Source organism: Bubalus bubalis, chromosome 5, assembly GCF_019923935.1.
Source record: "Bubalus bubalis isolate 160015118507 breed Murrah chromosome 5, NDDB_SH_1, whole genome shotgun sequence".
In the NCBI taxonomy this organism is placed as follows: Eukaryota; Metazoa; Chordata; class Mammalia; order Artiodactyla; family Bovidae; genus Bubalus; species Bubalus bubalis.
The window spans coordinates 39704340-39731131 of NC_059161.1; the positions used below are offsets into that span (position 1 = coordinate 39704340).

The window sequence follows — 26792 nt, forward strand, 5'->3', positions numbered from 1 at the left end:
TAGTCAAAACCATGGTTTTTCCAGTAGTCATGTATGGATGTGAGTATCGGGCCATAAAAAAGGCTGAGTGCTGAAGAATTGATGCTTTCAAATTTTGGTGCTGGAGAAGACTCTTGAGAGTCCCCTTGAACTTCAAGGAGATCACACTAGTCAATCCTAAAGGAAATCAACCATGAATATTCACTGGAAGGACTGATGCTGAAGCTGAAGCTCCAATACTTTGGCCACTGGATGCGAAGAACTGATTCATTTGAAAAGACCCGGATGCTGGGAAAGATTGAAGGCAAAGAAGAAAAGGGCGACAGAGGATGAGCAAACTCTGGCAGATAGTGAAGGACAGGGAAGCCTGGCGTGTTGCAGTCCATGGCATTAACAAAGAGTCAGGCACGACTTAGCAACTGAACAACAACAACAACAACAAAAAGAGACCATGAGATGTAGTAATTGAAAGTGAACAATTTTCTTCTATTGGAAATTTTGAAAAAGGAAATTTTGAAAGGTAGTAATTTAAAAATAAAAGTCTGACAGAAATCAAGGAATTGGGGGGAAAAATGGGGAAGAGTCCTTGGAGGTGATTCAGATGACCTTCAAAGAAGTCGACATTGATGAGGATGATAGAGTGAATGAAAGTCAACTCAGGAGAAAGATGATTTTTCAAGTGGGATATGATCACAGATGTGATCAGAAAACATGAATCATGAATATACTGGTTATTTCCAAGGCCTATGTGACTGTTAAGTAAACAAAACCAAAATTTTTAAATTAAATAGCAAAAGTATTTTAAATAAAAATTGTAATTTATACACTTTCACGTTTGTTATTTTACTTGATGAAGATGAAAACTGGTAAATGAGAGGGCAGGTGATAAGTGAGTTACATTGACATCTAAGACTAGACAGTTCTTTGAATAGGTGCTAGGAAATGGATCTGTGCATTTAAATTAGAAATCAGGAGTAGGAGGTTGACATCTTAGGTTTTTGTTTTTTTACTTTTTATTTTGAAAGTGTCTCAAATTTGCAGGAAACTTGGCAGAAATTCTGTAGAAGTGGAGTCCTGTTGCTGGTGATTTTAATGTTAGCACTTGATTAAGGTGGTGTCTGTCAGTCTTCTCAACTGTGAAGAAAGTTTTTCTTTTTCCTTGTATTTAGTAAATATAAATACTTTCAAGAGGTACTTTGAGACTCTGTAAATATACTGTTCCTCATCAAGTTTCCTATGTATGTATGCATGCATGCATGTGTATTAGCTTGATCTTCCAAACAGGACACTATAAACGATGGGAATTTATTTCTCACAGTTCTTCTGGAGGCTGGGAGGTCTGAGATCAGGGTGCTGGCCGGTTCAGTTCCTGTAGAGAGCTCTCTTCCTGGTTTGTAGACTGCTCTCACTCTATCCTCAAATGGCAGAGAAGTACCGGGCAGGGGCGAGGGGAGAGGGGAAAGCAAGCCCTTTGATGTCTAAGGGCACTGATCTTAACAGGAGACCCCCACCGTCATGACCTCATCTAAACATAATTATTACCCAGAGGCCCCATTTTCATCACAGCTGAGGGTCACGTCTTCAGCATAAGGGGTTTGCAAGGAGTTTGAGGGCACAGTTTGGGCACAGCTTTATGTGTGTCACCATGGCTTCCTGTCTTATTCAGTGTGTTTTCTGTTAGTGTCAGGATTTATTTTTACCCTCAGTTCTCCTGTTTGGCCAGTGGGAGTGCCTTTAACCTTCTGTGTCCTTTGACATAGTGCCCTCCTCGTTCCTTGAGCACTGTCATACTTTGTGACACAGCAAGTTATTTTGGGCTCATTTTATACTTTCCCTACAGCATTCCTGGAATTTGCTACTTCTTTAAGGAACCCTGCAGAGAAGGCAATGGCACCCCACTCCAGTACTTTGGCCTAGAAAATCCCATGGACAGAGGAGTCTGGTAGGCTGTAGTCCATGGGGTCGCTGGGAGTTGGACACGACTGAGCGACTTCACTTTCACTTTTCACTTCCATGCATTGGAGGAGGAAATGGCAACCCACTCCAGTGTTCTTGCCTGGAGAATCCCAGGGACGGGGAAGCCTGGTGGGCTGCCGTCTATGGGGTCACACAGAGTCGGACACGACTGAAGTGACTTAGCAGTAAGGAACCCTGATCCTTTTTTATCAGACAATGGAATTTAGAAACTTAAGATACGTCCATTGGTGCCCTTGTTGCTGTTGTGTCACTGATCCCAGACCCTCTCAAGGGACAGACCTAGGGGTTGTATGTGTACACGACATGTATATGCACACACAGGCACATAAATATCTTAGTATGTACATAACATATGTGCATATGCATACATATATCTTATATGTGTATTTACATACTAAACAGGTTTCTCTTTCTCTGTATATTAAAAACCAGCCTTTCACACTGATAGTTCTGATTCCAGTCTAGCATCACAAAGCTCATTGTAATTTTTTCCCTTTTCATATTTGTGACTCCCTTGTCCAGTACTAAGAATGTACTTAATTTGATCAGTTGCCCTGAATGTAACCCATGCTCTTTAACCACAATTGTGGCCCTGCCCCTCCCCTGTGTGGATGCACCTTGTTACTGGCATAGGCTCTGCTCTCCACATTCTGGGCAACTCCCCTACCAGCCCCTACTCTTCACAGGAGTACCCACCTCACCTCACAACCCATCCTAGGCTCACCTCTCCAGCCCCATTATAACCCATCGGTGACGTGGATTAGCAACCACGTGTGTTTTTGCTCACTCAGGATTGGGCCACCACAATACACCCACCCACCATCACGTGTCTGTCAGCCTTCTCCTTTATTCTAAAACCTAAAAGGTTTTAGGACTAAATTGTATGGGAAGAGGGCGGGGGAAGGGAAGTGGAAGGAGAATGATGCATCTCAGATTTTTAAATGAAGGTTTGGGTAGTTTCCAACGATGATGAGCCTGTACATATGGGCAGGCAATAGCAGAATCCATATGAAAACTTGACTCCACCTGGGCATTTGGGCTTTGATTCCCAATCTGGAACACCTCCAGGAAAACTGAGATGCTCCATGTGGTTTTGGTGCTCTGGATAGGTGTGTTCCCTTACTGTGAACAGAGAAGTAAGCATGTGGGGATTGCGGGTGGAGACGTGCAGCTGAGTTCTATCTGTGTTCACAGTTGCAGGAGGTAGTAGCACACAGTAGAAGGAATGTCATATCTTCTAGATTTGAGTTCTGGCCTTGCCATGTAAAGGTCATATCTGCTTTCTCACATTCCTTCCTGAGCCTCATTTTCCCATTGATCTCCCAGGTTTATGAGAAGGATCAACTAAGGTACTATACATAGCATGCTGTGTAAAGAGATGTAATCATGATAACATTGCCAACATTTATTGAGACATTACCCTGTGCCAGGCATGTACACTTATCACAAGAACCCTCAGAGGTAGCTTAATATCCCTGTTTGAAAAATCAGGAAAGACAGGCTCTGAGAAATTTAGTAACGGAGCCACGGTCACTTAGCTAGTAATGAGGCAGCTGGGTTTCAAATCCTGGCTTTCGACTCCAGCATTCATATTCCTTTCTCAGCTTTTACTTTGGAGAATGTAACAGAAAAGCTGTTTTTCCAGTGTGAGGCAGCGTGTGGATGCATTTGTGGAACCCAGAATGTGATCCTGACAGGTCTAGCTGGAGTATTCATTCCCATAGAAAGAGTCTTCTCAATGGTTTGGTGTTACTGAAATGGAATTCTATGGATTGTTAGAAAGGTAGTATGGCAGAGTGGTTAAGCGTGTCATCCCTCCACTCACCCTGTGGGAATTCAAACCTTCACTCCACCACCTACTAGTTATGTGACCGAGCTGGAGTTTCTTTATCTCACTGAGACTTAGTTTCTTCATTTGTAAGTCAGGGTAATAACAGTATATACTTCACTGGATTGTTCTGAGGTTTAAATGAATTACTGTGTGTAAATCACAGTGATCAATCAGTGGCTGGCACGTAGTAAATATTCAGTAGATGTTATTACTATTATTATTGCTTCTCATGGATTGGCCTGGAAGTCCAAGTGTTGTTTATAAAATATAGCTAAGGAGAAAATATATTTAGAATTAGTAGCAACAATTTAGTATAATTTCTTAATATAATCAGCTTAATACTGAACGCAGTTGACTTGAGAATTGGAAACCATCAGTGTTGTAGGTATCGTTTAGTAGCTCAGTCGTGTCTGCCTCTTTGTGACCCCACGGACTGTAGCCCACCAGGCTCCTCTGTCCATGGGGATTCTCCAGACAAGAATACTGAAATGGGTTGCCATGCCCTCCTCCGGGGGATCTTCCTAACCCAGGCCTCACACATGCGGGCAGATTCTTTACCATCTGATCTACCAGAAAAGCCCTCAATGTAGTATGCATCCATGATAAACATGGGATGAGGGAGAGCCCTGGTAAATTCTTGTTGTCTGCCAGTCACGAGCATCACAAAAGACCAAGTATTGAGAATATTGTATATACTTTATATAATTGGATCTCTCTTCCACATAAGGACATGGAGGGTTACTATCAGGAAGAGCAGTTAACAGCTACTGGAGGAAATTAGATTGCACCTCAACTCACTAGTTTGCTCAGAAAGTAAAATTTTAAAGTTTACATTATTGGGTTTTTTTTTTTTTTTTTATTCAAGTTTCAAAGAGTTTAGCAGATTTCATCCAAACTGCAACTAGGGATTGACAATAATGCAAGTTTGAATTAAGCATCTGTTAGTATCTAATGTAGAAAATGTCCTTTTTAGTACAGTTCTTCCTTGAGAACTCATCCAGCCTTTGTATGGAGCTGTGTCTGTGATGTGAGAGCTGTGATGGCTCTTTCTGTCTCTGCCCGACAGGAACCAGGGAAGCGCTCTCAGCTGTGGAGGATGACAGGAACAGGCATGCTGGCCCACGAGGGCTCTTCCGTGCCTCACAACCCCAGTGAACCCTCGGCCGCCCGCTCCGCCGAGGGCTCTGCCATCTTGGATATAGCTGGTCTCGCTGCAGTCACTGACAACAGGTAACTTCCTAGGCAGCTTCTGATTCAAGTTCACTGCTTTCAAATTCAGACTCAGAGGAAATGTATACCCAAAAGCTATAGTTTAGAAGTGAAATAATTTGCTTTTTCTTCCACAATAGAATTTTATTTCCAAATCAGAGTATTGGGTTTTTGTTTTTAAAAGTCATTATGGAAATGCCCATGGAGACGTTAAAAAAAAAACATCAAACAAGAAGGATATGTTATGAAAAATGAATTTATTTTCAGCCAAACGTCTATCTGCCATTGCTCCCTAGAAGTGAATGTGCTCAGTCACTTCAGCCATGTCCGACTATGCAATCCCATTGACTGTAGCCCGCCGGGCTCCTCTGTCCATGGAATTTTCCCAGCAAGAATATTGGAGTGGGTTGCCATGTCCTCCTCCAGGGGATATTCCTCACCCAGGGATTGAACCCACATCTCTTGCATTGCAGGTGGATTCTTTACTGCTGAGCCACCGGGGAGGACCCAGATGCCTTTGGCAAGCACCAATTTGTAGTTGACAGGGTCCCCTCATGGTCATAAATTCAACCATACTTTGGGAGGCATTTCATGACCAGCGCTCCCTAGAAGGGAAAAGTTTGGTTTTTAATCTAAGAATTTTGTTAAATCTTTTGAAAGCAGAAATAAATTATTAAGAAAATAATCAAATGTGTTTTTATGACTTAACTCCTTGAATTCAAATCAGCTCTTTAACTTTGAATAAGTTATTAGCCTGTACCTCAGTTTGCCCATGTAGTCAGTGTACGTTTTCAGGTAATACCTTGTTTACTTCCAAAATGACTTTATAGGACTTACAAGTTAAAACTCAATATAAAAGAAAGTATTTGAAAATAAAACAAAAGATTTTTGAAAATATTTTTAAAACCGTTTGCATACTGCATGAGACTGCATGATAACTTGTCATTGTGAGAAAGCAAGAAAACTCATATTGCATTTATTAAATTATGAATCCCTAAGTATTCGTATTTGTTGACCTCACTGCTTTCCATTTTACTTTATTCTTCTTTCCTCATCTAGAGATAACCTAATTGCCATAGGATTCAAGCAAACTGTCTATTAGATTTCCAGGGCAGAAGATACTAGAAGCAAGAAGAGTAAAACCATCATTCTGATATTCTCTCCAGACCCGAAGTGTTTGACTCACAGGACTCATTGCTTTTTCCTTTCTTCCAGATACGAGCCGCTAATGCTTAGGAAGCCTGACCGTAGGCGGAGCACAACCCAGACTTGGAGTTTCCGAGAAGGGAAGCTGACCTGTGGGCTACATGGGCTGGTGGTCCAGGTCAGTAGGTTTTGACATCCTCAGTTGCAACAAGTAGTGGTTGAGCCTTTTTTTTTTGAAACAGTCTCATTTAGGATATACATGAGATGTTGTTGAATGGGGGGAAAAATTATAGAGCAAATATGTATTATTTCATTTTAATCAGGAAAACCATGACGCTTAGTGCATCTGTGTGTATTTACCCAGGAAATGTTCTTGAAGGTGACATACAAGAAATGTTTTGGGAATGGTTGCCCCTGAGTGATTTCCCCCACCCCATGGCTTACCTGGATTTTTTTTTTCCTTTGATGAGATAAATTACCTATGAAGTTTTAAAAAGAGAGAGAGAAAAATGTCAGCTAAAAGCTCACCATAAGTTAGATGGATTTGTTTTAGTGAAGTTAAAACTGCCTTTTATAAAGTGTTCTATGAGATGGTGAATAATTATCAAGCGCTCTGCAAACTCGAGATTCTGTTTACTTGTGCATTCTTAGTAGTGACCAAATAAACATTTAATTGTAGCAAATGTCAGAATTAAGATTACTGGTCAAATCTCCCCTATCTTCAACTCAGCCAGTTCACCACATGTAAAACTCCTGGGTACTTCATAAGCAAATGTGTGTTTGGAAAATTACCAGGAATTTGGATTTTCTCTCCTTCTGGCTTCAGGCCAAGAATGGTACCATGGCTCTGAGATGGGTAACTGGGAAGATATATGACAGATTTGGGCATAAAGCAGAACAATACGTGTGACTGTGTATGCAGTTCTGCCTCAGTTTTACCCAAAAGGCAAACGCTAGAACATCAGGCCCAGGCTAGGTCTTAGTGTGTTTGACCTGGGGGAAACCTGGCTGTCCTTCCATAATGGGAGCTTGTTCTCCAGGGCAGTAAGTGAAACTGTAAGGAGCCTCTGACTGCTGTTTGGTGAGATTTATTTTCTTTATCTCTATTGCCCTAAGCTTTTTTCATCAAAGACAAGCTGCTTATATGAAACACACATCTGGAATGGATTTGTGATTTTCAATTAGCAATACAATTCAGACTTCTAGAGGCAAAAGAAGGCTTGTTATAATTGTTGGATTCTGTGTCTGACCCCAACTTTACTTCTGGTTTGTTTCTAAAGCCCTTGTAATTCCAGTTCTTTGAGAGCATCCCCCCCGCCCTGCAAATCCCTTTCTGGTGTTTGTTGTTTCTTGAATCTATTTCGTCATTTCTCTGGTTGTGAGTGACCCTATAACCACAGTATTCAACAAAGCAGAATGTGTTTTGGTTAGGGAAATAAGCTTGTTTCAATCTTATTATTCTGAATAAAGTAATTGAAGGCATTAAAACATTTTCTGACACTACCCTTATAAGGTTGTATGCACATTCTTCTAAACCTGAAACAGTCATAAAAGGTTTCTCCATGTTGAAATCTGTCCAATAAACCCAACTTAAATTTTCCTTCTCATTACTCACCGTTTAAAAACTAACAAGGGGGAATCTAGACACTTTTGCTATCATTTTCTCTAGCCCTGTGTGTACTCTCCCAAAGGCATCCTATAGACTTTCCTTTTTTACTTGTGGCATGTAACAAGAAGGTGCTTTTCTCCAAAGGCCCAAGTAACTGGCAATGACATTCACAATTCCCTGTTTCATTTTAGAAGAGGCACCATCTTTGATATTTGATGGTCCAGCCATATGCATGTTGGAGGAGATTTTCAATTCAGAATTTGCTTTTTATTGGAAAGCTGAATGATGATAATTTTTAAATTTTCAGAATGTTTCAGATTTTTAAGCCAGCCCTAGGGAGAACACTCAAAGAAACAGGACTTTTGGTACTTTTTTTATTTTTTATGCTCATCTAAGTTATCACTAAACTAATACACTGCTGTATTTGTGGAATTGTCTTACCCAGAATTACCTAAATTCATGCAGTATAAGTTTCCATCTTGCCCTAGTAAGCCTACTTTTTTTTTAATCAACTCTAAGGCTGAAAAAACAGTACAAGTTTTGCTGTATGTTGACCTTCATCCTTCAGAAATGAGTTTAAATTTGGTGACTTGTTTTAAATGACATGTTAAATTGTCAAAGTTAGTGCCTTTGCCTTTGCTCATACATCTTTCCTCTGTCCTTTAGGCCAAAGGAGGGCTCTCTGGCTTGTTTGATGGAGCTGAAGTTGTTCTTGGTCCGGACACTTCCATGCAGCTTCTGGGGCCAGTTCCACCTGAACAACAATTTATTAACCAAAAAATGAGGCCTGGTTCTGGAATGCTGTCTATCAGAGTTGTTCCAGATGGACCAACTAGAGCGCTCCAGGTGATACTTTATTGTAAGAACTGACATGAAACTCAGTGTTCTCCCCGTGAGTCATTCAACAAATATTTATTGAAATATCTATGCTGAATCTGAGGATATTGTGTCCTTATTTATAAAGGCAGGGGATAAGACCTGCCTCACAAAGTTGTTATAAGAATTAAAGTGTAAGTAAGATACAAGATGGTGTTTTAAAAAGTATAAGAATTAATTTATTGTAACTTATAAGGAAATGCGGGAGACCTTAGTTTGATCCCTGGGTTGGGAAGATCCCCTGGAGGAGGTCATGGCAACCTGGTCCAGTATTCTTGCCTGGAGAATCCCCATGGACTGAGGAGTCCATTGGGTTGTAAAGAGTCAGACATGACTGAGCGACTAAGCACAGCACACAGCACAAGGAAAAATAATCTGAAAAAAAAAAAGATAAATATATATGTATAACTGAATTATATGCTATATGCATGAAACTAACACGACATTGTAAATCAACTATTTATGTCATTTAAAAAAAGGATGAGTAAAAACAAAGTATGAAAATTAAGATACTATCAAGAATAGTGCATATTATTATCCTCATTATATATGTTTATTATATATTTAAATAATTGATATATTAATAACAGTAACAACAAGAAGATCTATGAGGTCTATAATCAGACAATTTAAAATGTTATGTTTTGAAAGTAGGAGTGGAAGGTGTTATGAGTAGTATCTAGAAAGGATTTGTACACCCAGATTTGGAGAGGGGCTGTCTAAGCTAAGTGACACTTAAGGTGAGATCTAAAGGTTAACTGGAAGGAGTTAGCCAAATCAAGAAGAAAAGACAGGGGACTCCCTAGCTGTCCAGTGGTTAAGACTGGGCACTTCCAATGCAAGGGTGAGGGTCTGATCCCTTTCAGGGGAACTAAGATCCCACATGCCCTGTGGTGTGGCCAAAAAAAAAGAAGGAAAGGCAGGGGCACTGTACCCTAAGAATGAGAGTGTTAACTCACCAGTTATTTACTGAGCACCTGTTAGAGCCAGGCACAGTTTTACGTACTGAACCTAGACTAGTGAACAAACAAAGTTCCCTGCTGTGTTGGAGCTTACATTGTAGTGGAAGAGATAAACCATAAGCAATAAACAAAGTAAGTACATTATATATATTTGGGAGGTTGATAAGTGAAGGCCTGGAGATAGAAAAGAGTGATCTGACTGGCACATAGAATGTGCTAAGAAAGAGGCAGGAGACCGTAGAAGGGGCCAGAACATTAAAAAAGCCTGAGACATGCTAAAGATTTTGTGTTTTTTCTGTGGCAACAAAGAGTCAAGAGGGTGACATGATCAGAATTTATTTTGACTTGCTCACTCTGGCTGCAGTGTGGAGAGTTGGAGTGGAATGAAATTGGAAACCAAGAAAAATCCAGTTAGGAAAGACCTGGATGAGAGATTGTGGTGATTCAAACCAAAATACACAGCAAGAGATGGACATGAGGAGACTGAAGAGAAATGATTAGAAATGAAAGCTTATTAAGGAGTAGAGTTGGTCAGATTGACTGTGGGGATGAGACAGAGGAAGGAGTCAAGAGTGGCCTTCAAAATTTCAATTTGGGCATTTAGTTCAGTTCAGTTCAGTTGCTCAGTCGTGTCCGACTCTTTGCGACCCCGTGAATCGCAGCACGCCAGGCCTCCCTGTCCATCACCAGCTCCCGGAGTTCACTCAGACTCACGTCCATCGAGTTGGTGATGCCATCCAGCCATCTCATCCTGTCATCCCCTTCTCCTCCTGCCCGCAATCCCTCCCAGCATCAGAGTTTTTTTCCAATGAGTCAACTCTTTGCATGAGGTGGCCAAAGTACTGGAATTTCAGCTTTAGCATCATTCCTTCCAAAGAACACCTAGGACTGATCTCCTTTAGAATGGACTGGTTGGATCTCCTTGCAGTCCAAGGGACTCTCAAGAGTCTTCTCCAACACCACAGTTCAAAAGCATCAATTCTTCGGCGCTCAGCTTTCTTCACAGCCCAACTTTCACATCCATACATGACCACAGGAAAAACCATAGACTTGACTAGACGGACCTTTGTTGGCAAAGTGATGTCTCTGCTTTTGAATATGCTATCTAGGTTGGTCAAAACTTTCCTTCCAAGGAGTAAACATCTTTTAATTTCATGGCTGCAATAATATAAGAGGATGATAATCTACATCACAAAGATGTATGTAGAGTAGACTTCACAAAGATGTATGTAGAGTAGACTTCTGAGGAAAAATGAGGAGTTAAGTTTTGAACTTATTAAGCATATGATATCTACATGAAAATATCCAGAAGTCAGTACAGGTTTGGGTCTGTAGCTCAGGGAGAGGTCTGTGCTGGAAACAGAGATTTACCAGAGCTTGATAAATTCGAGATAAGGAAAAAGAAAAGATGTTGATAATACGTAACAGTGAACTCTGTGAGACAACACACCCTAATCCACAACACTTCTTTAAAAAGCACCCTTTTCTTAAGGCAAAAAACGAATGCTGTGAGCCTGAGCTTTGCATATTTTGACTTGAGCTATAATTCTGGATCACCTACAGATGCCTATCCCACACTATATGAAACTCTCAAGGTCCACAGCTTGGTGTTAGTCATACAGACTCAAAACCAAGTTTGCTTCATTATTATATAAATCTTACTTTAGCAGTGCTTTGGAAACCATTAACTTCCATAGGATTATTGAGTGCATAGTGACTTTTGACTCATACAATTGGTGTGGAGTGTGTTTCGCAATGGAAGTATGAGCCCTCTTAATAAGTACAGTGTTTTATTTGACCTCAGATAACAGATTTCTCCCAACGGAAAAGTGACCGTTCATCATATGAAGTGGATGAACTTCCTGTTACTGAACGAGAGCTGCAGAAATTAAAGAATCCAGACACAGAGCAGGAATTGGAAGTACGTTTGAACTCTTGCAAGGTCACATCTTCATTATAAATTTGTTTGGAATTTTGCTCTTTGATTTTCTCAGTTGAGACCTTCTTTTTTTGTTTTTTTCTTTCTGCCCTCTATGACTTCTAAGTATCCTTGTTACTTCACAGTACTTAATGTTATCGCAACATCAATGTGTGAATATGCTAGTTAAATAACAGCTCAGGTCGAATCAGAATGTAACAAACATTGCTAGAGTAAGATGAAAAAATAAAGAATTTAAACAGGACCGAAGATTGAGAATAAGCAAACTAGATCTTATCTTTTTTTGGCTCCAGCTGACTCTGACATCTTCCTTCCTCTGTCCCTGTTTGGGCATTGGAAAGAAAGTGACAAGTTTAGAAAGGAACATGAGATGAGTGTGATAAAGCACACTTATTCTTCATTTATTCAGTAATCTTCTGAAAAAAACATAAATGCCTTTATGTACAGCACTAGATTGGATGTTATGGATGTTCGGTGAATGATTTAAGGAGAGCTTGCCTCCCAAATAGGGAGAAAGATTCTCAAACAATTATTTTCCTGTAATAAAATGCAAAATGTCATCAGTGCTCCAGCAGAGGTCTTATCATATGACTGCTGAGTTCTGGTTGGGGTGAGGAGTATGCCTGGAGAGGAAGGCTTCTAGTGAGATGATGAAATTTGGGCCATCTAGGTGAGAATTGGAGAAGGAAATAGCAACCCACTCCAGTGTTCTTGCCTGGAGAATCCCAGAGATGGGGAAGCCTGGTGGGCTGCCGTCTATGGGGTCGCACAGAGTTGGACACGACTGAAGCGACTTAGCAGCAGCAGCAGCAGCAGGTGAGAATTAAACTCTTCTTTAAGTGGTGTTCATCGGCTCAGAGGCAGAATAGAGGGACTTAAAGCCATGTGTTTCCTTGTACTCTCCTGGCTACCTTAAGCTCTGATTTAAATTGCCAGTGTGTCATATTTTGGTTTTCTTTCAGGTGCTTGTGAAGTTAGAAGGTGGAATTGGGTTGTCTTTAATTAATAAAGTCCCAGAAGAACTGGTCTTTGCAAGTCTTACGGGAATCAACGTGCACTACACACAGCTGGCCACCAGTCACATGCTTGAACTCAGCATACAGGATGTACAGGTGAGTGGGGAGGCTCAGAACCTGTTGGTTTTTTTTTTTTGCTTCCTGCTGAACAGCTGACCAGATCAGCGTTTAATGTTCTAGGAACTTTAGTGCTCTGGTGCACATTTCTTATGTCTTTCAAAAAATTGTCCCATGAAAAAAAACATTTTTACCTATATTTGTCTTTACTGATTTTTCCAGACAGCAGAATTCTGAATATAGTAGCTAGTCTATCAGTAACGTGGAGAACTTAGGGTGGCACAGAGGAAGGTGACTGCTGCTTCCCCATCTTGCAAACAGAGAAAAAATGAAAATCGAGCTAACCATCATTTAGAGGAACTGAAGTTCACCACAGGGAGAAAAGAAAAAAGCTAGGGAAGTGAATTTGTGCTTCTGACCAAGATGGAGTACAGGGATCTGATTTACTGTCCTACCTGAAACACCCCCCAAATCCAGATAAAATAAAGAGACAACAGATGCAAGACACTAGACATCAGGCAACAAAGGACAGTGATCTCCGAAAGGTGGGAAACAAAAGATGTGAGCCCTGCAGTCATTCTAACTTTGTTGTTGTTTGGTTGCTAAGTCATGTCTGACTCTTTGCAACCCTGTGGACTGTAGCCCCCCTGGCTCCTCTGTCCTTAGAATTTCCCAGGTAAGAATATTGGGGTAGGTTACCATTTTCTTCTCCATCACTCCAGCTTGCTGCCTTGAAAAAGTTTTCAGGCCCGGCACCAGGTGGAAAGACTGAGACAGAGCCCGTAGAGTGGATGAGCTGAACAGAATTGAAAGTCCTAGGACCAAGGCAGCCAGAGTTCATAGGACAGCAGACCTGGGAGGGGCATACTGCACAGGAGATCTCCAGAGATCAGCAGAGGACACAACAGATCAGAGGTGTACATGAGGAGACTACCTTCTGAAAAGCTCACAGGGACAGTGCTTGCAGCTCAACCCCAGCTGCAATGGGAAAACTAATAATTATGGGACACTGGGAAGAGCCTTCCAGAAAGTCTTGGGCCTCCATGGTGCATGTTGAGGCCTAAGCTGAGCACTGCTCCAGACCTACCTAACAAATCAGTCATATAAAAGGAGGCTCTGAAAGGATCAAGCTGTTTCCAAGTAAATTAACCGTATCCCTGAACAAAGCTCCAGATTCAGTGGAATACAGAAACATCCAACACCCAGCAGAATGAAAACCACAGTGTCTGACATCCTGTCAGAAATCATCAGGTGTGCCAAGGGGCAAGGAAACACAATACATAATGAGAACAGTGATCATTCCAGACCAACCCAGAGTTAACACAGACATTAGGATATTCAAAGAAGGACATTAAAACTTTCTATAACTGTATTCTATTCCACATGTTCAAAAAGTTAAGTGGAGACCTGGAAGATAGTCAAAATCTCAAACTTCTAGAAATTAAAATGAAATGGAAAAAACACTGGATTTGATCAGAAGCAGATGACACAGTGAAGAAAAAAAACAATAAGTGAACTTATAACAAGAGAAACTGTCGAAATAGAAATACCCAGAGAAAAATAATCCAAGGGAAAAAAACCTAGAAACCCACAGAGAGACCAGCATCAGTGACCTATGATAAAATTTCAGTCAACCTAATATCAATACTATATAGATAATTGGAATCCCCAGAAGAGAGAGAGAGGAGAGGACAGAAAAAAATATTTGAAGAAATTTTGACCATAAAATTTTCAAACTTGGTGAAAACTATAAACTCACAGAAGCAGCTCAAACACAAAGCCACATTCACACCACCCCCCTTGCCACACACACACATAATGGAAGCTATCCCAAGGTACATTATAATCAGTTACTCAAAACCAGTGATAAAACATCCAGATTAAAAAAGCATGTTCCTTCCAAGGAACAAAGGTGAGAATGACAGCCAGTTTCTCATTGTGAACAATACAAGTGAGAAGATAGTCAGCAACGTTTTTAAAGTTGCTCAAACTCATGTCCATTGAGTTGGTGATGCTGTCTAACTATCTCATTCTCTATCTCCCCCTTCTCCTCTTGCCCTCAGTCTTTCCCAGCATCAGGGTCTTTTCCAGTGAGTCAGCTCTTCGCATCAGGTGGCCAACGTATTGGCGTTTCAGCTTCAGCATCATTCCTTCCAGTGTTGATTTCTTTTAGGATTGACTGGTTTGAGTTCTTCTTTTTTTTTTTTTTTTTTTTTTTTTAGTTCTACCAGTTTATTGCTACCAACCCGTGACCCTCCACCCTCATGCACACATGCTCAGTCATGTAACCCCATGGACGGCAGCCAGCCAGGCTCCTCTGTCCATGGACTTTTCCAGGCAAGAATACTGGAGTGGGTTGCCATTTCCTTCTCCATTGAGTTCTTCTTATTCAGGGAATTTGGAACGAGAGAAGCATCAGTAACCTGTTGGCTGAGAGTGTACGCTTTGGGGACAGAGAGAATTGGAGTCCAGTTCTCGTTTTGTCACTGACTATGTGTACAGCCTCCAACAGGGGTGTCTCTTCTCGGTGTCTTCATCTGTGACGTGAGGACAGAGATGGTCCCCAGGAGGTTGTGGTGAGAATGCAGCTTGAATAACTCGGACAGCCTGGCAGTCGTGGGACTTGCTGAGATGATCCTTGTGCGGGGACTAGCTCAGTGCTTGGCACATGATGTTGTTTACTCGCTCAGTCATGTCTGACTCTTTTTTGACCCCATAGATTGTAGCCCACTAGGCTCCTCTGTCCAAGGCATTTCCCAGGCAAGAATAGTGGAATGGGTTGCCATTTTCTTCTCCAGGGAATCTTCCCGACCTGGGGATCGAACCTGCGTCTCTTGCATTGGCCAGCAGATTCTTTACCACTGAGCCACCAGGAAAGCACCCTTTACACACAGTACTCACCAAATAAAGTATAGCTTCTGTTACTGTTACTATTACCATTATTGTTGCTGGGTTTAGTGAAGGTATGTTTTTCCAAAGATACTTTCTGAGTGACCTACATATTTTGAGTCAAAGGTAAAAATGAAAACTGAGAAACTTGTCTGTTTTTGTCACTGCTTTTTCATGTCCCAGGTGGACAACCAGCTCATTGGCACCACTCAGCCCTTCATGCTCTATGTGACCCCTCTGAGCAACGAGAATGAGGTCATTGAGACGGGCCCAGCCGTGCAGGTGAACGCAGTGAAGTTCCCCAGTAAGAGCGCGCTGACCAACATCTACAAGGTAGGCTGATGGACTTGCTTTGTCCTCTCATAGCCCAGGCTCAGAGCAGCAGTGCAGGCTGCAAATGGAAATAGTCCAGGGGGGTAAAGGCACAAGCAACTCAACAAGTTGTGTAGCTGGATTGATGGAAGTTTCTCTTTAAACTTTATATTCTCGGTTGTGCTATTGATGATTCTCAGGTGATAGGACTGAATCCATCAGAGTGTATATTTTTCACCATGAAGTCTCTGCAGGAAAGTATAGCATCTTCTAGATTGATCATGACCAGGCATGGTCTAGATATATTATTAATATTATAACCCATAAATTAATACACAGCATTGTAAAACAGCTATACTTCAACAACAACAACAAAAAAAAAATCTCAGACTACTGGACAAGGGGTAAGAGGGGCCTGACTTGGGACAGACACCTTGAGCTGCCACGGTGTTTACTAAAAGCGGATCATACTAAAAGTGGATCATTCCAAAAATGATACCCTTTCTTTCCTGGAGAAGTCTTCATGTACAAGCTAGTGTTACAGTGCTGGCTTGTCTGGAAAAACGGGAGCTAAGAGGTTGCTCCTCATATTTCTGGTCCTTTGTTACCAGGGCCAGTGGGGGCCATGCCTGCATGTGGCCCTCACATTCACAAGTCCAGTGCTACTCCTTGAACTAGATCCACGTGAACTCAGTAGCATGGTGCATCTATAAACGTTATCCTGACCAGCTGACAGGTGAATTGTCAGTTAAACATGGTGGATCGTGAATTCACCATGGTGAATCGCCTATTAAACATCTTCTGGAATTTGGGGTTCATTATAACAATGGAGAGAGATGAAGCAGAAGAAAATTGGCAATATGATTATGAAATCACATTAAGAGACCATGCCGTACCATTGGGGCCTTCTTAGGTTGCAGACGAAAGTTCCTCTGACGTTCACACTGTAAATCAGACTTTCTTTCTCTCTAGCACCTGATGGTCACGGCTCAGAGATTCACAGTACAAATTGAGGAGAAACTGCTCCTCAAGCTGCTGAGTTTCTTTGGCTACGATCAAGCCGAATCAGGTAATGTCCAATGTTCCAGGTTTGTATCTGGGAATTGGAGCCAGGGTGGCGTTTTTTAGTCTGCTTGTGAAAATAGGTAGCCTCTGGATGCCTGGCGAGCTCCCTTCCCAATTCGTGGTCTGAGTGAGGAAGCTAAGGCTTGGGGTCCCGTTCTCTTTCTCAGTGTTGCCCGTTGACAGGCAATGAGGTATACCTGCATACGGAGGGCCTTCCAGAACCCAAGCATACTCAGGGCAAGCCTTTGGGAAGCAGTCTTTTGTTCCTCTTTGTTTCTTGTTTGTGTTTATTTTTTTGACACGTCTGCTTTAGGACGGCAGAAATGATATTATTCATTTAGCAGAGCGCTTTGTTTCCTGACCTTTGTTTATTAAACAGACTCAGGGTCAAGAATCAGAAATCCCTTCAGCAGTTCCTTTGGTTTAGCTGAGGAAGAAAATTGGCCAGCCTCAACCCCTTAACTTTATATTTTTCACATCTATACCCTTATGTCTTAATTTAATTACAGAGGTATCCAGTTATTTTACTATTTTTGGAGAGGGGAGTAAGATAAGCTATTAAAAAACCTAAATTTTCCAGTGATGCTCCAAAAATTATTTAGCTGTCGTCTCTTTGTTTTAGATCCTCATCATGGCCTTTCAAGACTGTTTATACAGCTTAGAAAGAAGTCAGTAATGCTTAATCTTTTGAAGACTAAATATTAAGCCTAAAGAAGTGATAAGATTGAGACTTTTAATGTTTATCTGCCCATGTTGGCTAGGGGGAAGAAAATTCCTGCGGATCTGTGAAATAGGAACATACATGCACACAGTGCAAGAAAAATGTTTTTGCTCTTTTTATCCCAGACTTAGAATTTAAGCTTTAAGCGTACTTGGGGTCAAGAGCGAAATCCTGTCTGTCTAATGCTGCGTTCTCCACTTTGGGTGGAAACGCCAGTGTGTGTTTGTATTCAGAAAGCCACTTGAGCCTGCTGCCAGGTATCTGCTCTCTTTGGGTAACTTCCTGGGCAGTTTTACTTTAAATTTGATTGGACATGCTCTTCTTGTAAGTTGCTCTAAATAAATTTCTCCCCATGCATTGTCTATTGGATTTAGACTTTTATAAAATCCTTGTCTGCCTTTCACTGAGGAATCTTCTCCACTTTCTATAACTATTCCTATTCCCTGAATACAGATAAGCCTCTTTGTTGTGCTACCTTTTTTTTTTTTGTTAAACCTATTCCCCTCTTTCTATAAATAGAACTATAAAAGCTTCCAGTGTAAATTTGTCTGATGTGTAGCTATGTATAGTCCCTTTGGTTTTATTTCTAAGGCGCATAAATCCAAGTGCAGATGAGCTGCCCACACAGATGTGGGGACCAGCATCGAGCTGAAGAGTGCACTGCTGTGCGTTAGCTCATGTTTGTCCCTTTTATTTCATGAGATAACAAGTGACTAATCTGCTTCCATGTGCTGGTTAAGTGATGTCCGATGGGAATTCCCTGGCAATCCAGTAGTTAGGTCTCTACACTCTAGCTACCAAGGGTCCAGGTTTGATCCTTGTTCAGGGCAGTAAGATCCCACAGGCTTCACAGTATGACAAAAAATAAATAAATAGATAAATAATGTCAACTCTTTGTTGACATAATGTCCCTATGTCGGTTCTTTATAGCCTGCAGCCTGTTTCTCTTTAAGACATTATATTTTTTGCTCAGATTCATCATTTAATTGGTCATGTTCATTATGAGGAATGAAACTACGATCCAGGTACTTATTTTGATATCATTTTCTGAAATAAATTCAAATAATCTGGGTCATTTATAGTAATAATAATGATGATAAGGACAGGGTTTCTAGAAAGTGTGGTGCCCCATGACCTTTGACTTTCCCACCTGGATTATTTTTTCCAGAGATTATATCTGTCAGATGGTGCAGAGTCAGAAATCAGTAGTTTAAGCTATTGTACTTTTTTGATAAACAACGTGAACCAGATCTGCTTTTATATAGAAGTGATATCAGGACGTTGTATGTATTACTGAACCCTGAAAAGCTAAATTTAGAGAGATAAATGTTTTCATCTTCCTATGAATTTCTTTTCAATGTGCCTGAAGTATTTGAATAATGAGACTTTTAAGGAGACTTATAAAAAAAAAAAAAAAAACAATTCTACCTTTGTGCCAGAGGTGGAAAAATATGATGAAAACCTCCATGAAAAGACAGCTGAGCAAGGCGGGACGCCAATCCGATACTACTTTGAGAATCTCAAAATCAGTATTCCCCAGATCAAGCTGAGCGTGTTCACCTCCAACAAGCTTCCGCTGGACCTCAAGGTGAGCTGCTCACCGGGGAAGTTCTGAAAACCACTTTTCCTGGGAAAAGAATGGATGTGCCTACTACCTGCCTTTTCCTGTCCAGCCTTATCATTTGTAGCAGATATTTTTACAGGTTTCCCTTTTTAAGACCGTTTATCAACTCGTACGTGTATTTACAGTTGACGCTTGAGCAGCACAGGGGTTAGGAGCACCCATCCTCCTTGAACTTGAGAATCCACATAGAAGTTATCATTGGCCTTCTGCATGTGCGGTTCTGCAGCCAAGTGCATAGCACTAAAAAAAACCCACGTGTAAGTGGACGACTCAGTTCAAACCCATGTTGTTCAAGGGTCGGCTGTATCTTTTTTTTTAATGTTGAAGTATAACTTTACTGAAGATTAAAGAGTAACAAAATAATAAACACAGAATTACATAAAACCCCATCTGTCCTCTGCTTAGCCCTTGGCTTATCTCAGTGAGGCAAAAGCCCATTTCCTGGGCTGCCCCCAGACTCGAGAGAAAAGCTGCAGCCCAGACAGCATCTTCTTTTCATGCCCAAGACCCACCTGCTCTCCTTCTCTCCTCCTAAGTATTCATCCCTTCTTGAATGGTCGACAGCAGAATTGTCTACCACCTTCAGGGATGACATAGTCACATACCCACTGAGATGTGGGGCCCCCACCCCACCATACCAGCATGTGACCCTCCTACAGAGCATCTGGATGTGCACTTGACAGATGCAGTCTGTCTTTATTTTCTACAGTAAAATCTATTAAAAATTAAGGGATGTTCCTCAAATTCTGATACAATATTTGATTCAAAAGTCCATATACATTTTCCCCCCATACTGAGTCGCCCCTTAGTATATAAGAAATCAGAAATTTTAGAGATCCATGTGTCCTTAATGATCCCCTGCTTGATAAACAAGGATTTTGGAGTTCACAGGGCTTTGTCATTGAAGATAATATAGATAGGTAATGTAGAAATAGATAGGTAATGGTAGGAGCAGGAGGAGAACTGGGTGAATGTTGAAAAGCCTTTCCTTGGGTGGAGTCTCCATCTGCCTCCCTGCAGCTGGCACCCGTTACTTCTGCTTCTTTGCTCTGTTGCTCTTAAAGATGGTTATGATGGTGTTCTGCCTCCTCACTAACCACCAGTCTAAGACTCCCGCTGCCCCATGCTGCCTCCTTGAGGATGCTGCAAGGTGGTCTCTCTTTCTGAGTGGAAGGAGATAGAGACATGAACATATAAGTAGTAGAATTGGAGTCATAAATATACACACCTCTGGGTCTGCCCACGTCGCAAGCAAGTGAAGCAGCCCAGCGGGGACGCGGCCCTCAGCGTGTACACAGCCCTCAGCGTGTGCACCCTCCATCTGAAATGGGCAGTGCAGCTCAGCTCCAGCCTGTTGTCACGGGGTTATGTGAACCCAGAGCTGCCAGATCTTCGGAATTCTTAAAGTGAAGCCGGAAATCTGGACTTTTATGTGGAATCTCCTGGTCTTTAAGTGTTGGCAACCCATTTGAATTTTTTTGTTTTTGTTTTTCAACATTGTGGGCCTAACAAAACACATGTGCAGACCTCATGTGCCCCACGATTTGCCTGCTCACAACTTCCAAAATAGACTTATAGGTAATAGGACAGTAGCCTGGTCCACATCAGGTCCTATTTGGATCAGGACAGGACCAGGGTGATAGTTTCATTAAGGCAGCAAGTGGAGCGAGTGGGTTGGGAGTGCTGGTCGGGAACCAGGAGCTCCTGCAACCACCCTGAGAACAGCGCCTTCTCGATGGACTGTCCTGTTGGCTTAATTTGCTTTAACTTCATGTTCCCCAGGAGGCTGAAGATACTTATAATCAGCATGGGAGTGGGGGAAAAACCGTGGGAAAACCACTATCTTGCTCATATTCACAAGTATCCACTTGACTTACGTGACCCTTCGGAATGGGTTTGTTTGATAAAGTATATATTCCCCCAGAACACTTGGCACTCGCCCAGCAAACCAATGTCAACCATTTCCTGAGAGTTAAGGACTTCTTGTTTTTTAAATCATCTTACTAAGAAACACAGACACCTAACTGTTCCCTTTCAGATTGCTCCCAGTAGAAAACTTCCCCCCAGACTGACAAATGCCATGTGATTTTCTCCAGTTGAAGTGACTCCAGATCCCAAGTTCCAGGGTATTGACGCTCGCCAGTTTGCTTTGGATGCAATAAACTAGGAATCATCGAGGTCTAATGTTTCATTTGATACTATACTGAAGGCCAAAGTTATGAGGTGTGGGCAGGGGACACCTTGAATGTGGTACGTTAATGTCTCACACCAGGCGGTGGGAATTGGGACATCAATATTAAATCCTCAGCTTGTGGAAGTCACCATTTCATTGTGTCTTGAGTTCTCCTCATGGAGTCTGGGACCCATAAAATAATGTCATTTATTCAAAGAGTTTTCTAACAGAGTTATATCCCTTGATGAGCAGCTCTTGGGAAGTGCAATCCTCTCTTTGAGATGACTAGATAACGGCTAAAAGAATGGAGTACCGTCCCAGAGCAGGAATCATGAGAGTCTGACTAAAAGGTCTTTGGTATTGAAGGAATAATTATCTTGATTCTCTTGACTCCAGACCAGAAATGAGGCTGTCAGAAGTCTCAGAGGGAAGTCTCTCCAGGTTTACAGTGAGGGTACATTATTGCCAGATAGAGTGTCTGTTCAGAGGACTCAGAGCAGTCTCACAGGTGCTATCTCGATTGGATTCCTTGCTCTGCGATGGAAGAAGGGGGAGATAATAGCTCCATCTCACAAATGAAGAAAGGAGAGCAGGGCATTCCCCATCCCCCATTCTCCATTATTCTTCCGAGTTTGCATGTTAAAGAGCAGCAGAGTGATATGGAAAATGCCAGGTAGTTTATGTGTTCTTTTGCCTTTTTTTTTAAAAGATCAAAAGAGTCCAGGAACCTTTGAAAGGTTTCACAAGGTGGCCTACAGCAGTCCTTTTCCCATTTAAAGCATTGGGGTATTACAAAAGAAGGGCTTTAATTGAGCAATCTAGTTTGGAAGAAAACCCACATTTTAATGGTCAGAGAGCAAGAGGGTGGGGGTAAGGGGGAATTTCAAACAAAGACACTATTTAAAAAGCCTAAAACTGTCTTCTCAAAGGCTTGAAATAATTTGTTGGGAAACTTCAGACCCTTTACTTTTTTCCTCCCCTCCCTAAATAAAAACCAGATTTGTTAAAAGGAAAAAAGATCCAGTATTGTTAATTGTATTTCAGAAAGTGCCAGAGAGGGAAATATCCCTGTAGTTTAAAACACGGTCCCAAGAGGAAAATGGGCAAATACCCTGCTTCACATAAACAGTCTCTGTGTACCATAAATAAACCTTTAAAGAATGAATTCCAGACAGTTTTGTTTAGTGCAGGATAAACTGAGAAAGGAAAGGACATGGCCCAGGGACTTGCTTGTCATCTGAGACCTTATGGCATATGGACAGGTATTTCTTCTTTAACTCTAAAGTTCCTGCAAGACTTCAGCAGGTTTTTTTTTTTTTTTTGGTCTGGTGAAGGTAGGAATGGACAGTTTCCTATTTTTATGAGGAACTTATGAGCACAGATTGCCTTCTCCAGTGTCCATTTTATAACGGGAAACTGTCTGCTACTTGAGTAAATAAGCATCAACTTTGTACACTACTGTATTTGATTAGTCATTTAGTTACTGCAAGAAAAAGCCCCGATGGGCTCTTGCCCTCCCGTCTCCTGTGCTTTGACTCGCCCGAGTGACCTGAAGGTGGCAGGGTAACTCACACCAGTGTGCCGTAGAGCAGCTTTTTCCACTGTGGGAGGCCCCACAGCAGTACCAGATAAAGATTACATTTTACTGAAAGGCCAGAATATTTCCTTGGTTCAGACAAAGTGTGTTAGCCACTCAGAAAGGGGATAGTGTCTCTCATGAAGGTTTTGACAGCTTAGTAGAGGTATTAAAGTCTTCTATATCATCTGTGGTTCTTCAGTGTTTGACTGAAGTGAGGAAGTTGGGGTATAAAGCGTTTTGCCATCTCCTTTGTTTTGATCTCATTTCCTGTTCTCTGAGAAGAAAGTAAGGCTCAGAGTTGTATTACCAAAACAGAGTGCTGAACTGATGTTGGTACCTGGCTTTCCCAGCATATTTATTGTTTGGTTCTGAGCAAAATGGTGAAGCCTGCTGGGCCTCAGTTTCTTTGTCAGAGAAATGGGGAAAATAGGGCCTGCTCACTTCATCATCACTCACCATGTGGATGCGCAAGGTGTGCATGAATGAGGAGCAGAACGTTTTTCAGGAGAAATAAAATAATCCCCTGTTCTGGTCTTCATGCTTTCTGCCAGATAGTCACAGTTGTGAAAATGAGCATGCTCAAATCTACGACCTACTAATTATCGGCTACGGGAGTTTAGGCCACCTACTTAATGTTTCTTTGGGGGTTGTTTTGTTGTTGTTGTTTAAAGAAACGAGAGTGTTAGGCTGAATTAAAACTTGAGGATGCTCTTAATCTCCGAAAAGTTTCGTTCTGAAATTTTTTAGTAGGCTACTAGTGACTTCCCAAGGCACCAAGTGCAGTGGTACTCTTTCCTGTCCTATCTTTGGAAGGCCCTCTGCCATGTTCAATACTATTGATTGCCCTGTTCTTGACCATGTCCTTTCTGGTTCTCCTCTGACTCTTCTGTTTGTTTCATCTCTTCTCCTAACCCTATATTTATCGAAAAAGGTCATTTTTTACCTAGTGGACTAAACTCTCTGGTCATATCACTTGTCCATTTAAAAAATAATTTTATTAGTCTTTTATCACTAATAATTTTAGAAGCTCTTTATAGAAGTTTTGTTTTTGATGTAAGTTGCAAATATTCTTTCTCGGGTTTTTCACTTGTCTTTTTTCTTTGCTTTTGGTGTTCATATTGTTTTTTAATCATACAAAAGCTTTTTACTTTATGTTGTTGAATTTGTCAGTCTTTTTTCTTTTTGAATCTGAATTTCAACCCACTCTCTGGTTTTAAAAAATTGCATCTCATTTTTCTTCAATTATATCATTTCATTTCAGTTAAGCATGCTCCTATTCCAAAAGAATTTAAGACAGACTCTGAAGATACATGCTGAAGGATTAAAAAATAAGAGAAAATGAAGTAGAAAGTCCATTAAATTGCATATGAGATTTTAATATAAAGCAATTTTAATTCAATGGGGAATATATAGGTGTTCTAAAATGCTATTAGACTATCCAGATAGTGATATGGAAAATATGAAGTTAAATTTGTTATCACAGTCTCCATAAGAATAAATTCCAAACAGATCAGAGATTTACTGACATTATTAGCATGAATGAAAAAGTGTTTTTATATTAAAAAAGGAGAGCACTTGGCCTGCTCTCTAAAATCCTTAAATGTCAATCATGTTAAATAAAAATATAATTGGAAAACAGACTATATCCAGAAATTGTTAACAGGCTTATAGCAGACCCAAATCAGCTGAGAACTACAAGAAAAGCTAGACTGAAAAAAGCCCAAAAGTCTGTTGAAGGTATTGGAAAGTTACCAAGTCAGTACTTGAGGGTCCACAACTTATGAGAGGAGAGAAACTCAATCAGGTGAGCCAAACACTAACTCTGGTTTTATTTTTGAGACGATTCTAATTGAGAAAGGTAGAGAAGTCAAGCAGAAAGCAGCTCTCAAAAGTCAGAGAATGGGAGTAAAGCTCTAGACAGTCTCATGGGGCTGGTCAAGCAAAAGTGAGACTTCGTTGCTACTAAGAGAGTTGGTAATTGAGGGCCTTGTATCTTTTTTTTTTTAATTGACGTATAGTTGATTTACAATGCTATGTTGGTTTTGCATGTAAAACAAAGTCATTCAGTTATACATATATGTATTCTTTTTCATCTTCTTTTCCATTATAGGTTATTATGGGATATTGAATATAATTCCTTGTGCTATGTAGTAGAAACTTGTTTATTTGTTTTATACGTAGTAGTTTGTATCTGCTAATCCCAAACTCCTGATTTATCCTCCCCCAACCACTTTCCCCTTTGAGAACCACAAGTTTGTTTTCTATGTCTTTGAGTCTGTTTCTGTTTTGGAAATAAGTTCATTTGTATCATGTTTTAGATTCTATGTGTAAGTGATATCATATGATATTTGTCTTTCTCTAATTTACTTCACTTAGTATGATAAGCTCTAGGTCCATCTATGTTGCTGCAAATGGCATTATTTCATTCATAGTCTTCTTCTATTTTTTATTGTTGCTGTTCAGTCACTCGGTTGTGTCTGACTCTTTGCGACCCCATGTGCTGCAGCACGCCAGGGTGCCCTGACCATCACCAACTTCTGGAGCTTGCTCAAACTCATGTCCAATGAGTCAGTGATGCCATCCAGCCATCTTGTCCTCTGTCGTCCCCTTTTCCTCCTGCCTTCAATCTTTCCGAGCATCGGATTGAATTTTTTTTATAGCTGAGTAGTATTCCATTGTGTATATATATACACACATATACCATATCTTTATCAATTCATCTGTCAATGGATATTTAGGTTGCTTCCATGTCTTGACTGTTGTAAATAGTGCTGCTGTGAACACTTGTGTTGTGCATATATCCTTCTCAACGAGTTTTCTCTGGATAAATACCCAGGAGTAGGATAGCTGGATCATATGGATCAAAAAACTAAAACTCTATTTTTAGTTTTTTAAAGAACCTCCATGTACTCTTCTCCATAGTGGCTGCACAAATTTGCATTCCCACCAACAGTGCAGGAGGGTTCCCTTTTCTCTACACCCTCTCTAGCATTTATTGTTTATTGACTTTTTAATGATTCCCATTCTGACTGGTGTGAGGTGGTATCTCATTATAGTTTGGATTTGCATTTCTCTAATAGTGATGTTGAGCATCTTTTCATGTGCTTGTTGCCCATCTGTATGTCTTCTCTGGATAAATGTCTGTCTGGGTCTTCTGCCCATTTTCTGATTGGGTTGCTTGCTTTTTTGTTATTGAGTTGTATGAGCTGTTTGAATATTTTGGAAATTAAGCCCTTGTTGGTCTCATTGTTTGCAAGTATTTTCTCCCAGCCCATAGGTTGTCTTTTCATTTTATTGATGGTTTATTTTGCTGTGCAAGTTTGATTAGGTCCTATTTATTTATTTTTGCTTTTATTCCTATTGCCTTGGGAGACTGACCTAAGAAAACATCGCTACGATTTATGTCAGAGAATGTTTTGCCTACGTTCTCTTCTAGGAGTTTTATGGTGACATGTCTTATATTTAAGTCTCTAAGCCACTTTGAGTTTATTTTTGTGTATGGTGTGAGGGAGTGTTCTAACTTCATTGATTTACATGCGGCTGTCCAGCTTTCCCAACACCACTTGCTGAGGAGACTGTCTTTTTTCCATTGTATATTCTTGCCTTCTTTGTTGAAGATTAATTGACCATAGGTGTGGAGGGGCTCATATCTTACACAGAAGGGACAGGCAGAACAAGGACCCCGATAGTCTTGAGCTGTTTATTTCTTGAAGCAGATGCCAATTTCTAAGTAGTCTAGGAGAAGCTAAGCAAAAAACAGCAGTCGAGAGGCTAACTAAATAGATCTTTTAGCAGTTTTATGGTGCTGGGGAGATTAAAAGTGGAGGG

At 40.9% G+C, this 26792-nt stretch overlaps 1 protein-coding gene across 10 annotated transcripts in view; it reads left to right on the forward strand.

Annotated features, from left to right (window-relative positions):
- Nucleotides 1-26792, forward strand: part of VPS13D (vacuolar protein sorting 13 homolog D) — a 274134-nt gene that overhangs the window by 141828 nt on the left and 105514 nt on the right. For 7 of the 10 annotated variants that reach the window (XM_025285915.3, XM_025285913.3, XM_006076786.4 and 4 more), the window contains 8 exons: nt 4854-5017; nt 6212-6320; nt 8418-8597; nt 11394-11510; nt 12491-12640; nt 15674-15823; nt 16775-16871; nt 19028-19176. In XM_025285915.3, coding sequence (XP_025141700.3) covers nt 4854-5017; nt 6212-6320; nt 8418-8597; nt 11394-11510; nt 12491-12640; nt 15674-15823; nt 16775-16871; nt 19028-19176 — 1116 coding nt within the window. Of the gene's footprint in view, nt 1-4853; nt 5018-6211; nt 6321-8417; nt 8611-11393; nt 11511-12490; nt 12641-15673; nt 15824-16774; nt 16872-18561; nt 18988-19027; nt 19177-26792 lie in introns of those variants that run through there. The other 3 variants (XM_025285916.3, XR_006551153.2, XR_003109457.3) reach the window with 3 other exon arrangements.